Below are 12,604 nucleotides of genomic sequence, written 5' to 3' on the forward strand. Positions count from 1 at the left end.
CTGGGTGGCTCAGTGGGTTAAAGCCTCTCTACCTACTTGTGATCTCTGTCAAATAAATAAATACAATCTTGAAAAAAAAAAACAACATACTATTACTTGCATGATCCAGGATCTGCACTCCTTGCTATTTACCCAAGTGAACTGAAAAACATGTCCACATATCTTTATAGGAAACTTATTCATCAATTGCCAAAATTTGGGAGCACTGAAAAGGTCATTCAGTAGATGACTGGATAAACAAGCTAAGTTACATACAGACAACGTAAAATTCAGCACTCAACAGAAGTGAGCTATTAAGCCATAAAAATACATGGAGAAATCTTATGTGCTATTACTAAGTGAAAGCAGCCAACTTGAAAAGGCAAAAGTACAGAGACAGTTAAAAAGACCAGCGCTCCCCAGGGATTAGGGAGAGGGAGGAGAACAGAGGATTTTCAAGGCAGTAAAACTATACCATATTGTATTAAAAATGGTGGATACCTTTCATTACAGATTCATCCGAACTTACAGAATATATAACACTGCAAGTAAACTTTGATGTAAACTATGGGCTTTGGGCAATATGTAGTATCAATATATATTCATCAATTGTAACTTATGTCCTACTCTGGTGGGGGATATTGATCGTGGGGGAAGTTGGGCCAGTGGGTATAATGGAACTTCATATATTCTGCTCAATTTTGCTATGAACCTAAAACTGCTCTCAAAAAATAAAATCTGGGCACCTGGGTGGCTCAGTAGGTTAAGCCTCTGCCTTTGGCTCAGGTCATGATCTCAGGGTCCTGGGATCCGAGGTCCACATTGGGCTCTCTGCTCATTGGGAAGCCTGTTTCCCCCTCCCCCCACCTGCCTGTCTTTTTCCCTCCTTGTGATCTGTCAAACAAATAAATAAAATCTTTAAAGAAAAAAAAAATAAAACCTATTTAAAAAATGACAACTCAGTGTTCAAGCATTTTATTAAATCAGATGAGGAACTTCCACACTGTTGCACATACCAGCTTGGACACAATTTTAAGAGCATATCACTTGTTTACAAAGACAGAGATGAGCAGTAAGTTGGCAAGTCTAATAAGCCATGTTTAGCCAACTGAAATTTCAAGAACATTCAAAGAGAAAACAGTAAAGGTCATGCAAGTTCTAAAACAGTGAGTCGTGATAAGGGCTCACTTCTTTTATCCTTTAACTTCAAAATGCGCTTGACATCTATAACCAGACAGAATCTTATTAAGTCCAGCAGGCTGTTGCTAGTCAGACACACATTTCATTCAGGAATAGCAAGCCTCTTACGACTTACTGGCTTTTTTGATTAGAAGTAACTGAATCCCCACCATAGAAAAGAGGTTTTTGAAGAGATTTACTGCTGTAAATGGATGCCCATTATTCATATTATGTCTTGAAGTTACTGAGCTTTCACTGAAGTATGATAAAGTGTGATACCCGAACCAGGAATCCAGCTATGACCTTTTCACTCAGCTACACAAAATACCAGTTGAAGAAAAAATGCTGTGAAGACTAAACAGACTGAGCAGTGAAGCAATTCAGTGAGGCCGTAATCATCTAGATCTAGGTTATCTTAGGCACGTGATGCTAAGTTTAAGAACCTTAAAAGACCCTATGGACTTTTTCTTAAGTGATGATTTTAGGGTGAACTACCCTATGACAAACAGCTGATTATCAGATTTATAATGATGGCTGAAAAGAAAGTAAAAGTCTTTATTCATGTAGCTTCAAACTTATTTGTTCCCATCTATAGTTAACAGAAAACTACCACATACTAATGGGTAGGTAGACATGATCAAAGAAAGATCCTTTTGCAAGCTTCGCTTCGCTACACCTTTCACTCCCCCCACCCCGAGGCTCCTAGGCAAGTTTCCCCCGAGTTAAGCTAAAAGGTCAATTCTGGATTCAAACTTGTAGAATTAAGTTTACAGGAGAGAACATGCAAATAAGGGGATAAAGTTAAATTCATCTGTCAACGGCAAACATTATAAATGTATACTACTATCCCACTAAACAGAAGACCTGGAGAAACCACAAATATAACAAAATACTACATTAGGTTTAAAAATAAAGAATCTTGAAGAAGTAATTTTATTTTGTAGTGGTTGAATGCACCCACCAAATGCCTAATGACCATAAAATGTTTCTGCAACTAAAACTAAGAGAATTATAGGGAGCTGGGAATACATGTTAGATACTAACGATCTTCAAGCTTTGAAGATGTCATTGCATGAAGAAAATTATGGGAAACACTGTTCCCGATAATTACGTACACCCTTAGTGTAACATATGGAGATCACTGTCTCCGATATAGACACTGTGGTAGGCAAAAACTACCTTGTTCTTTATACATTATGGAAGACACTGCTCCCGATAATGTGAGTTAGGTTTGTGACAAAGGTACTGGAAATTTTGCAAAATTCAAATTAAAGTTACACCTTGGGTAAACTGAGCTGTAAAATTTCACACACATGAGTACTATCACAGCCTTTAAGTGACATTAATTTAGAACTTGGTCGCAATTCCTTCCCTTTAGGAGAACTGCCATTTTTATCTGATTGGCTAAACAAAAGTCTAACTTAATTTGCAACCCCCAATTAAATGGAATTCTTCAGATATTTAGCTTTAAAATTTTATTTGGCTTGTGGCTGTTTTCTAAAACCTTCGAACGCTGGCCATAAATGCAAAACTTCCAGTATCTGTTGGGTTTTATTAGCAGATGCTGCTTTTATTAAAAAAAAACGACAGTATAACTGTCATAATTATGGAAGGCACTGCTTCCGATAATTATCTTCTATAAAAAAAACACCATTTATAGTGAACTCTGTCACTGATAAATAAACAATAAATATCTCAGTGCCAAAATGATAGAAAGCTTTTCCAAAACATTAACACTTTGGCCAAAATTTGGCAGTGTGTTCTTTAACATCTGACAAACTGAGTTTGAAATTAAACACCTGAAGCTGGTTCTCTTTCAAAATACTTTGGGAAACACAAGAACGACAAAAAGCTAATAAACAAACAAAGGCTTACGGGGAAGGGGCAGATTAAAAGAAAACATAGGTCTTTGGCTTCTGGTCTCCTTTTCATAAATAATCTTGAGGTTAGCACATTAAGGCCTTACTCCTGTGATCAACAGTTGAACCTCGTTTTATCCAGCTGAAGGACCTCTGTTTCAGACCTCATGAGCAAGAAAACAAGTCCCTTCCGAAAGTTAACTGTTTCATTCAGGGATGTGGAAACCAGCTAAATCCTTAAAGAAGGCATGCATCTCATTTGGAGAATGAGGTCTTGCTACCTGGTATCTCTTATCCAGCATCAACTGAAGGCAGAGGTTTGCACCAAGCTACTACTTTCAACCTTCAGCATATAGCGCCCTCCTCCTCCCCCTCAGAAGATACCAGTTCATATCCTTAGGATTTAGAGCAATAATTCATGTTACTGGTTCTAACTTTTTCATAGCTAACAAGAAAGAGGCAGTTACCATACAAAGCAATTAAAATTTTAGAGATGATCTGAGAAAAGATTCTATCATGAACATTTTTAAGTGGTTATTCACTTTAACTTGAAGTGCAGGTACCTACCCTGTATTAAAAGCTGCTGCCTAAAGACATCTAGGAGTACCAAGACGGTTGGGTAGAATTTTAACAATATTAGGTTTTGTAGCCCTACGAGAAATTTAGCACAACCAGCACAAGTCTAGAAATCACACTACCCTGATGTTCTTACAGAAGTTATGGACATCACATTTAAAGCTCATTGTCAATGTCCCATATGTCACCAGAGAGGGCATTTGCAGCTCCTTGAATAGTCCAAGTTGCTAGAGCCAACTGGTTTCTCAATAGTGTTTCATTAAAAGCACTGTTATTTTCCTGACGCAGCTTCAAATGCTCTAGTAAAGCTGACAGAGTGTGAGAGCCAGAGCCCCAGAAGATATGCCGGAAAGGAGAATCTCTTGGAGATACGTAGGGTGAGAGGAAGTGATATTCCACCTATGGAAACAAAAACATACGAGAACTTACACACACTGCTGGGACTTTCACTTTGAAGGGGAGGACCTGATGTAGTCAAACAACTGTCATTCTCTCACTTGAAATGTTAAAATTCCCCAAATTTAAGAATATGGAGAACCAGGCTATGATCTTCTAACATTAACATTATAAAGTAAACTGTCAATTCCTTTGTCAAAGTGGTACTGGTCTTCTTTAGTTGCAGCCTGGTTATGGAAGATTTGTTAAGTTCCCACTGCTGATCAAGTCTCCTGCCTCTTCCAAGCAGATTAAGATAAAAGCAGTTAAGGGCTGAATTAGGAAAGGGAATACAGAGAAAATGACAGCTAAAAATCATTAATGATCCCTTCCTAAAATGTTTTTAAAACCTAAAAGTGTTAATACCAGGTCAAAAGCCTTTAGAACTTCCAGGTTAGATACGCCAGTTCCAGGTCTTGCTAATGAATTAGAGTTAAAGCTCTGGGCTCAATTCTAAAGTAGCAAAGGATTCTAGGCTCCTGGAATTACTACTCTACTTTTTATTAGTTTTACCAACGAAAAAGTAACATACTTCAGTTCTTTCTTTTTCAGACATGTACTTACTTTCATGATACGGTCATTGATCTCCCTCATCACATATCTGTTGGTTCTCTCCGCGTTCTTATAATCTGTTGTTAGTCTGGAGGTGGCGCGGAAAAAGTCCCCACGAGCAGAATACAGCCACTGTAGGTTCAGACCCATCTCCTGAAGCAGAAAGACATGAAACTCCCCTATTAGATGTTCTATTTCTAAGGCTATTACTCTACGTTTCTTTATAATTTAGTGGTAGCAGATGAGATGGTTCTGATAAAAGGGGGTGACTCGCGGACAGAGAAATGCTAGGCTTAGGCACCTTGCCAGGAGGTCCCAGGCTTTATGAACTGGAGTAATACACTCGTATCTGAAACCAGCAGATGGCAGTTAGCCATTCTTAGTCTCCCAAGGAAGCCATCCTCATTGAGAAATTAACAAGATTAACAAGAATTTAACAGTCCTGTGTAGTATACGGTTTCCAGGCCAATCTGCTGATGGAAAATCTTAACCATTTTAGCTCAATGAACTTCAGTCTAGAGATTTTTCTCAAAAGTCCCATTTTCTGATCAGTTATAATTAGTTTCAAGTTTTGAGAAAGTCATAATCATTAAGATTTATCAGTGATTTACTTCATTTAAGGGATCTGTTGACTTCTAGTACCACAAAACCAATTAGAAACCACATATTATTAATTTGACTTTATCAAGCATTTGAATACTAGACACGCAGGAACACCAAGTAAGACTGTTAACTATTGGCTATGTTCTCTCTCCATCTGTGACATCCCTGAAAGGCATATATGATATACAGCACAAACTCATAGGTCCAGCCAGAGTCATGGTTGAGATCTTTATATTCTCTGGGACCTCTTTACAGGTTCCTTGGAATTACATAAATGTAACGTACCTTAGGCTAATTAGATTCTGAAATACTTGCTCTGTTATATCCCAGCTTTATAACCCACAGCCTCTCAACTTTCCTTTCAAATGAGTTATAAATTCTAAGAAAAATTATACATTAGTTCACTTTAAAATGTACTTTGGCTACCAATCATGTCCCTTAGGAACAGTTATACATTATTCTTCAAACTATTTCAGTATTAAGAACCTGATATTAATTAGTACTCACCTTTATGTCTGTTCTGAATCGGTTCATATCCCTCACAAATGCAAGTATTTTGTCATTATACATCTCATAGTTCAGGTTCAATTCAAGATCATAGGTAAGTTTCATTACAAGCTGAGCAGCGACTTCTGCTGCTCCACGTGCCATTTCGCTCAACTGAGGAATTTTCTTTTCCAGTTCCTTATAGACATCCATGGTAGTACCCAAATAAGGATAATCTGTGTCCTGAAAAACAAAGCTAGGTAAATGTACTTACCGGGATCCTAAGAGCAGGAGCCACGCATTCATTTTACAATCAAGGTTAATAGTAGTACCAATTCTTCCCTTGCTTCTAATGTATTTCTACTCCGATTTTATCTCCCATCCACTACTTTGGTACCGCTTTTGCTACTTCCTCTGAACCTAACCTCCTAGAATAACTGCTTTCTTCTAGGTCCTAGAGAATCCCTGTTCTATTGCATCACATACCCTGAAGAGAAGTCTAACCAGATTTGAGGTTGTATCCTTATTTTCCTCTCTTTGGGAAGTTTGACCCATTAGATAAGGACAGCACGCGTGAAGTGTGCTTTTGATATAAAGTGTCACATTTATAAAACTGACCTCCTTTCTAATGATTCAGCACTCAATCCATTCATAACATGCTACCCTTTCTAACAAAAGTTCCCTCTAGCTTCATTAGACAATTTAAGTTAACTATTTCTTCAACTCTATTTCCTACCATTGTCCTCAGTGATAATCTCACTGACAATCCTTTGATCTGACCTCATTCTTTAGTTTTGGACTACACAATTCCGTATTACCTGCTAGGTTACTTATGCATCTTAAGGAGTCAGTAATAAGTTTTTAAAAAATCTTCTGAAGGTCAACAGAAATCATCCTTAAATCTCAACCCTAGAACCAGACATTCAGTTCTTTCTAATGTACTAAACAAATACTGTGACCAACTATTTCAATGCTATCCATACCGCTGTTCTAGCGGAAGGTCAAGAGAATTCCAGCTGGGTTAATCTCCAAATCCAGATCTTACTTACATCAGTCCCTTGTTTCAGACCTTTCCCCTCCTAGTCCCAGGCCAAACATCCAGGGATAAAAAGTCACGTGAGGACCTATCCTCCGTGGGATCAATAATCTGATGTCAAAGTCAACAGCTCCCAGCCTGACCTCCTATACTAAAAACTCTACGATCTTTTCATACCTTGGAGAGCCCATTCCAGAGCTGGCTTTCCAACTTCACCACTTCAACACAAGAGGCCTTCATCCTTCTATTTACTCAGAGTAGCCTTCGATGCCTTCTAACTGGCTCCTGAAACAAGTCAATCTTGCTTTCCTACAACTTGGTCTGTTCAAAGTTCAGTCTCGTAACAACCTGACATCTGTTTGGTTTTGTGCTTTTACCCATAATCCCTGTTTAAGAGATTAACATCTATCTCTAGACAAACATCTAGAACCGTATCTTAACAGGTATCAAGTACAGCAATGTCCAAGTGAACCTTCTGTTTGGCAGAAATTTTCTTAGCTGCACTGTCCAATAGGTAGCCTTGTTACTAAAACTCATCATAGCAAATTGAAGATGTTTTAGCAAATAAATTCTACTGCTAATTAAGCTAATTGAGAACAATTCTATGTTAAGACTGATCATAAGGGAGTATGCATTAACTGCATGTGTATAACCTCTTAAAACATTTTAAGTACTCTAGGTTTCAAAATTGATGAAAGAAGATCGAAAATATGACTTCAGAGTTCAGACTTACCTCACAAAAACAGAAAGAAACTGCTGGGATTCCAGAATACGCAAGAAAAGGGAAAGCTGCGTTATCCAAAGAAAACTCCTCGCTGAAAGTAAAGCAAGAATGTGTCTCTAGAATAGTTTTCTATAGAGCAGACTGTGCTACCATGCAACCCTACCCCTCCCCCCAAATAAATTCTTAAATTGACCTTAGTATAGGTAAGCTCACTGCAAGATTAGGTGTAGATTTCTACCATAGTAGGTGTCACTGGATAATTCTTCTTTTCTATAAGCTGTTCATTCACTTTTTTCAACTTACACTTTGTTGAACCAATTGCTGTCCCGATAAAGAGACTGCCCAGTAACTGGATGTTTTACCTGTAAAATAAAGTTAATGTCACTAAGATGCATCTTTCTGAACATAGTAATTCAGCCTGGTCACAAACATTTAGATCTATATGTATTTATTTTAAAAAATTTATTATTATCTTCTTGAAAAAATTTAAGCTGGTAAAACAATCTCAAATTTCTGAAGTTATTCCTACTAGGCTCGTGCTGTCATAGTTCCTTTAGTTACTGCGAGAAAAAAATATTCTCTTCCTTAAACCATTTTAAAGGTGGCTTCGCCACAATTTTAAAAGCCCTTTCTAACCTTCATGATAGGCCTGCCTTGTTTCTGGGCCTTCTAGCTCACTTTATTCTACTGCAGCCTAACCTGCAAACACATTACCTGCCTTGCTGGAGACTCTACGGCAATTCCCAGTTTCCCATAGGATCAAGGCCAAGTTCTATGACCCTTGCTCTTTCCATCTTTAATCATTCTGAGGGCGCCTGAGTGGCCAGCTGGTTAAGCGTCTACCTTCGGCTCAGGTCATGATCTCAGGGTCCTCAAAAGGAGCCTGATATTCTCTCTCCCTCTGTGCTCTCTTTCAAGTAAAATAAAATCTTTAAAAAAATTATTCTAATATATATGGCCTCTAAGCCCATTAGCCAATCTTATTCCTCCCTATTGCAAAACTATGGTCATTCACATGTCTGTATTTACTCAATGAATATTTCATTTGGTCTTTTTATTTACATATTAGGTATAGTTCAAGTTCATTTATTTTTCTTTTTAATTTTTAAAAGAGTTTAATTTTAAGTAATCTCTACATCCAACATGGGGCTCGAACTCACAACCCTAAGATCAAGAATTGCACACTCTACCAGGTAAGCCAGCCAGGTGCCCCCTCCAGTTCATTTAAAGCTTCCTTAACATTCTGACTCTACAGACAACCCCCATTGGATACCCACAGTACAGCTTAGGCCTCGGGAAATTCTGCAGTATTCCCAAATAGACTACCTATTTTTTGAGATCAGAGCCTTCCATATACCACATCCCTCACCTTATATTTACTAAGTAAATAGTTTACCCTCACTTCACATGTTCAATAGGCAGAGCAAATAAGCCAGGAGCAGAACTTAAATAATGCTACTACAGAATTTATTCTAAATTCCTCTAATTGGCTACTCATGATGGTTTAAATATTGTTTTCCATCTTACTGTAAATTAGATAAAAAACTAGGTTACGGATTTTGTAATTAGGTATACACTCACATCTTTCATCGTTTTCTCAATAAGCGAATACAACAGTGGGCTGGCAGAAACCTTGAAGCTGTTGGTACCTGCAAAGAGATTATTTTAACGTTGCCCCTTCTCTAGTCAAGTAATTTTTACACAGCTACTTCTACAACCAAAAGTACTTGACATAAGAGGAAGATAATAACCTAGGTAAGTGGCCAAATACAACTACCCTCTTTAAGAACTAGACAAAAGGTGATTAAGATTCAACTTCTTTAGTAAATGCTAACCCTAACTTGACTCAACTGATGCTCATACCCCCTCAGCTGGCAGAGTTAATTATTTGTTTTTTGGTACCTTTCTAATTCACCTAATTAGGATAGTCATCTGCTAGCTACCATCTACTTGCTACACTCAAACATTCTGCTGTACAGTAAGACAGCAATAATGATGAATCTAATAAAAATTTAGAATTAATTAAAAATTAATTAAATGGTTAAAAAATTGTTCAATTTTAACTCCTTCCTCTTTCCAATGAGATACTTTACTATTCAATTCATCCAATGGCTACATCTGCACTTTTAGCAACATTCAAAGTCTTTTAGAATTTGATTATCTGGTATTTCTATTCGTGATGCCACCACCTAGCTCGATGTGAATTAGTCTCTAGAAGTACCATTCTATACGGTACGGTTTAGTTCCTCTTGTCTAAAAAATAGTCCAGACTCATGGTTCTGAGACTTTAGTGGATCAGAATCACCTGGAGTGCTTGTTAAAACAAAGTATGCTGGACTTATGCTTCAGTTTCAGACTCAAAAGGTCTAAAATTTTACACTGCTAACAGTTCCCAGGTGATCCTAATGCTGCTAATTGAGGGCCACATTGGGAACGATTGCACTGAAAAAGGCGATCTGTACCCATTCTATAATTTAATGGATTACTCAGAAAGCTACAGTCAGTCTTGATTAGGGAATGATGTAAATTGTAAAAACTAATGAATGTTGCTGTGAAAGACTTTCTTCTGTTTTACAAGTTTATCTAAATTCATAAACAGCTAATAAAAAGGATACTTACCAAGAACAGCTTTATCTAGATTAATGTAAGTGAAAGCCTTTAAATGCAAGGAGGAAAGGTATCCCTAGAATAGAAGGAAAAATACTAAATGTACTAACATGTATTAATCTGTCACATGGAGCAGCTATTATTAGGGACACCTTTTAAATTTAGTCTTTTGAGACTAAAACACAAAGGCAAAAATGATATACAGTTGACTCCCCTAACGTGGGGGTTGGGGCACTGACCTCCCACACAATTGAAAACCCACATATAATTTTTGACCCCCCAAAACTGAACTACATAAATTAAAGCTGCGGGAAGCTTTACCAATAACATAAACAGCTGCTTAACGCATATTTTGCAGGTTCTATGCATCATATATTGTGCTCTTACAATAAAGTAAGCTAGAGAAAAGAAAATGCTAAGATAATAATAAGAGAAAATACTTGGAGGATGTACTTATATATATTTACATATATTGTATTTATAAATACATTGTATTTATTTTTTTTAAAAGCCACATGTATGTGGACCTGCACAGCTCAAACCTGTGTTGTTCAGGATCAACTGTAATCAAATCTAAAAAGCAGGGTTTCTGGAAGACAAATTAAGCCCAACAAGTTCAGCTGCCCATTCTGGGTTATGGGTGATGTAGAGTAATACCTCTAGCCATTCAGTGGCACCAATTGCTCCAAAGTCTCCAGCACTCCAGCTGGCAAAGACAATGCTTCTGCTGGGTCTAAAGCCATCTAAAAGATAACAAAAAGTTAGGATTATCTTGGGACAGGTTATAGGTAGGCAACTGACATAACATGAAACCAGAAATTTCTAATTCTAGACAGATTAAAAAATATTTCTCTTTTGAGGCCCCAAGTCAAAGAACAAAAATAAAAATAATTTTTAAAAAGTAATCTACAAAGAACAGGGTAGGAGATCATTCGCGAGATTTCAAACATATGGCAGGGACCAATTCTTACAGGAAGTCACTTTTTTCCAACTCTATTCTTTGAGCCCCTTAACTTCTGGACCAAAGAATACTTGAGATTATGATGTAGCTATAATGTGTACCTTCTCTGAAAACAATCTGCATAGAGGTCAGTCACTTAAAACACTGGGTTACTTTACAAACCACTGTTATGAAATAGAAAAATTCACACATTTAAGTTAGAGTTTTCAGAGAAACTACACTAATGACAGCTCCTTTTGTGACTATGTGCTGCTGCCCTCCATTCCTCCCCTTTCCTTGTGTATGTATTTTTCTGTATTATGTACTTCTGCATAAAAGTGAAGCATTGCAACTTACCCTATGACCCAAAGATTCAAGAAGGTAATGGGGGTTTGTTCGTGTGGCGGTGTGTGCAGAGAAATGGCAGCAAGTACCAAGGGAGAAAAGCTTGAAAGTGTTTACATATTATAAACATATAGGAACATATCTAGTATTCTAAGTATAATACAAAATTACATACTATAAGATTTTATTTATTTGGGGGCACCTAGGGGCTCAGTAGGTCAAAGCCTCTGCCTTCCACTTAGGTCATGATCTCAGGGTCCTGGGATCGAGCCAGACATTGGGCTCTCTGCTCGGTGGGGAGCCTGAATCCCCTTCTCTCTCACTGTCTGCCTCTCTGTCTACTTGTGATCTGTCAAATAAATAAATAAAATCTTTAAAAAAATTTTTTTTTATTTGACAGAAAGACACAGCGAGAAAGGGAACACAGGCAAGGGGAGTGGGAGAGGAAGAAGAAGAAGGCTTCCCACTGAGCAGGGAGTCCAATGCAGGGCTCAATCGCAGGACCCTGGGATCATGACCTGAGCCAAAGGCAGACGCTGATGACTGAGCCACCCAGGTACCCCTACATATTATTATTTTATTTTATTATTTTTTAAAGATTTTACTTATTTGACAGAGATATCACAAATAGGCAGAGAGGCAGGCAGAGAGAGAGGGGGAAGCAGGCTCCCTGCTGAGCAAAGAGCCCAATGTGGGGCTCCATTTTCGGACACTAAGATCATGACCTGAGCCGAAAGCAAGAGGCTTAACCCACTGAGCAATCCAGGCACCCCTAAAATTTTATAACAAAATTATAGAAAATTAGTACAGAGGTATACTATATATCACTGCTTCCTTTAAAATAGATTCCTTAGGGACCATGCTAGATTTGCCATATCATTCTGAATATGTCAAACTAAGAATTGGGGTCCAATTCATTTTTTTGGTGTCTCCAAAGAATTGATTCCCAGTGCGATGAAGAAACTGCATGGAAAGCTGTTTCAAAGTCAAAGGCAGATCCAATAAAAGCCAATCTGCTTTGCACCTAAGAACTCAAGATTCTGGCATAAGTGAACCATAATAATATAGGCAAAAGTGAGAAAGCATATATTTAGAAATATATATAGCACATAGATATTCAAGTTCTCAAAATTTGTACTCTACCTTTTAAGACCATATCAGAAAATATCTGGGCAAGCTTCAATAGGAGAGTTGTTCCTACACTAGACTTCGCAGCTCCAGGACCCCAGGCATCCCTCTGAGCCCCTATTACAACATAGCGATCTTTAAAAAGAAAAAAAAAA

The 12,604-nt window shown here is 37.7% G+C and overlaps 1 protein-coding gene across 2 annotated transcripts in view; it reads right to left on the bottom strand.

Moving 5' to 3' along the window:
- Positions 1-940: 940 nt before the first annotated feature.
- TFRC (transferrin receptor) overlaps positions 941-12,604 on the bottom strand; it is a 28,641-nt gene continuing 16,977 nt past the window's right edge. For both annotated transcript variants that reach the window (XM_046002324.1, XM_046002323.1), the window contains exons 11-19: positions 12,465-12,584; positions 10,694-10,779; positions 10,049-10,112; positions 9,011-9,078; positions 7,733-7,791; positions 7,439-7,520; positions 5,691-5,912; positions 4,593-4,733; positions 941-3,992 (exon numbers count right to left, since the gene is read on the bottom strand). In XM_046002324.1, coding sequence (XP_045858280.1) covers positions 3,750-3,992; positions 4,593-4,733; positions 5,691-5,912; positions 7,439-7,520; positions 7,733-7,791; positions 9,011-9,078; positions 10,049-10,112; positions 10,694-10,779; positions 12,465-12,584 — 1,085 coding nt within the window. In that variant the 3' untranslated portion in view covers positions 941-3,749. The remainder of the gene's footprint in view (positions 3,993-4,592; positions 4,734-5,690; positions 5,913-7,438; positions 7,521-7,732; positions 7,792-9,010; positions 9,079-10,048; positions 10,113-10,693; positions 10,780-12,464; positions 12,585-12,604) is intronic.

Source organism: Meles meles, chromosome 4 (genome assembly GCF_922984935.1).
Source record: "Meles meles chromosome 4, mMelMel3.1 paternal haplotype, whole genome shotgun sequence".
NCBI classification, from domain to species: domain Eukaryota; kingdom Metazoa; phylum Chordata; class Mammalia; order Carnivora; family Mustelidae; genus Meles; species Meles meles.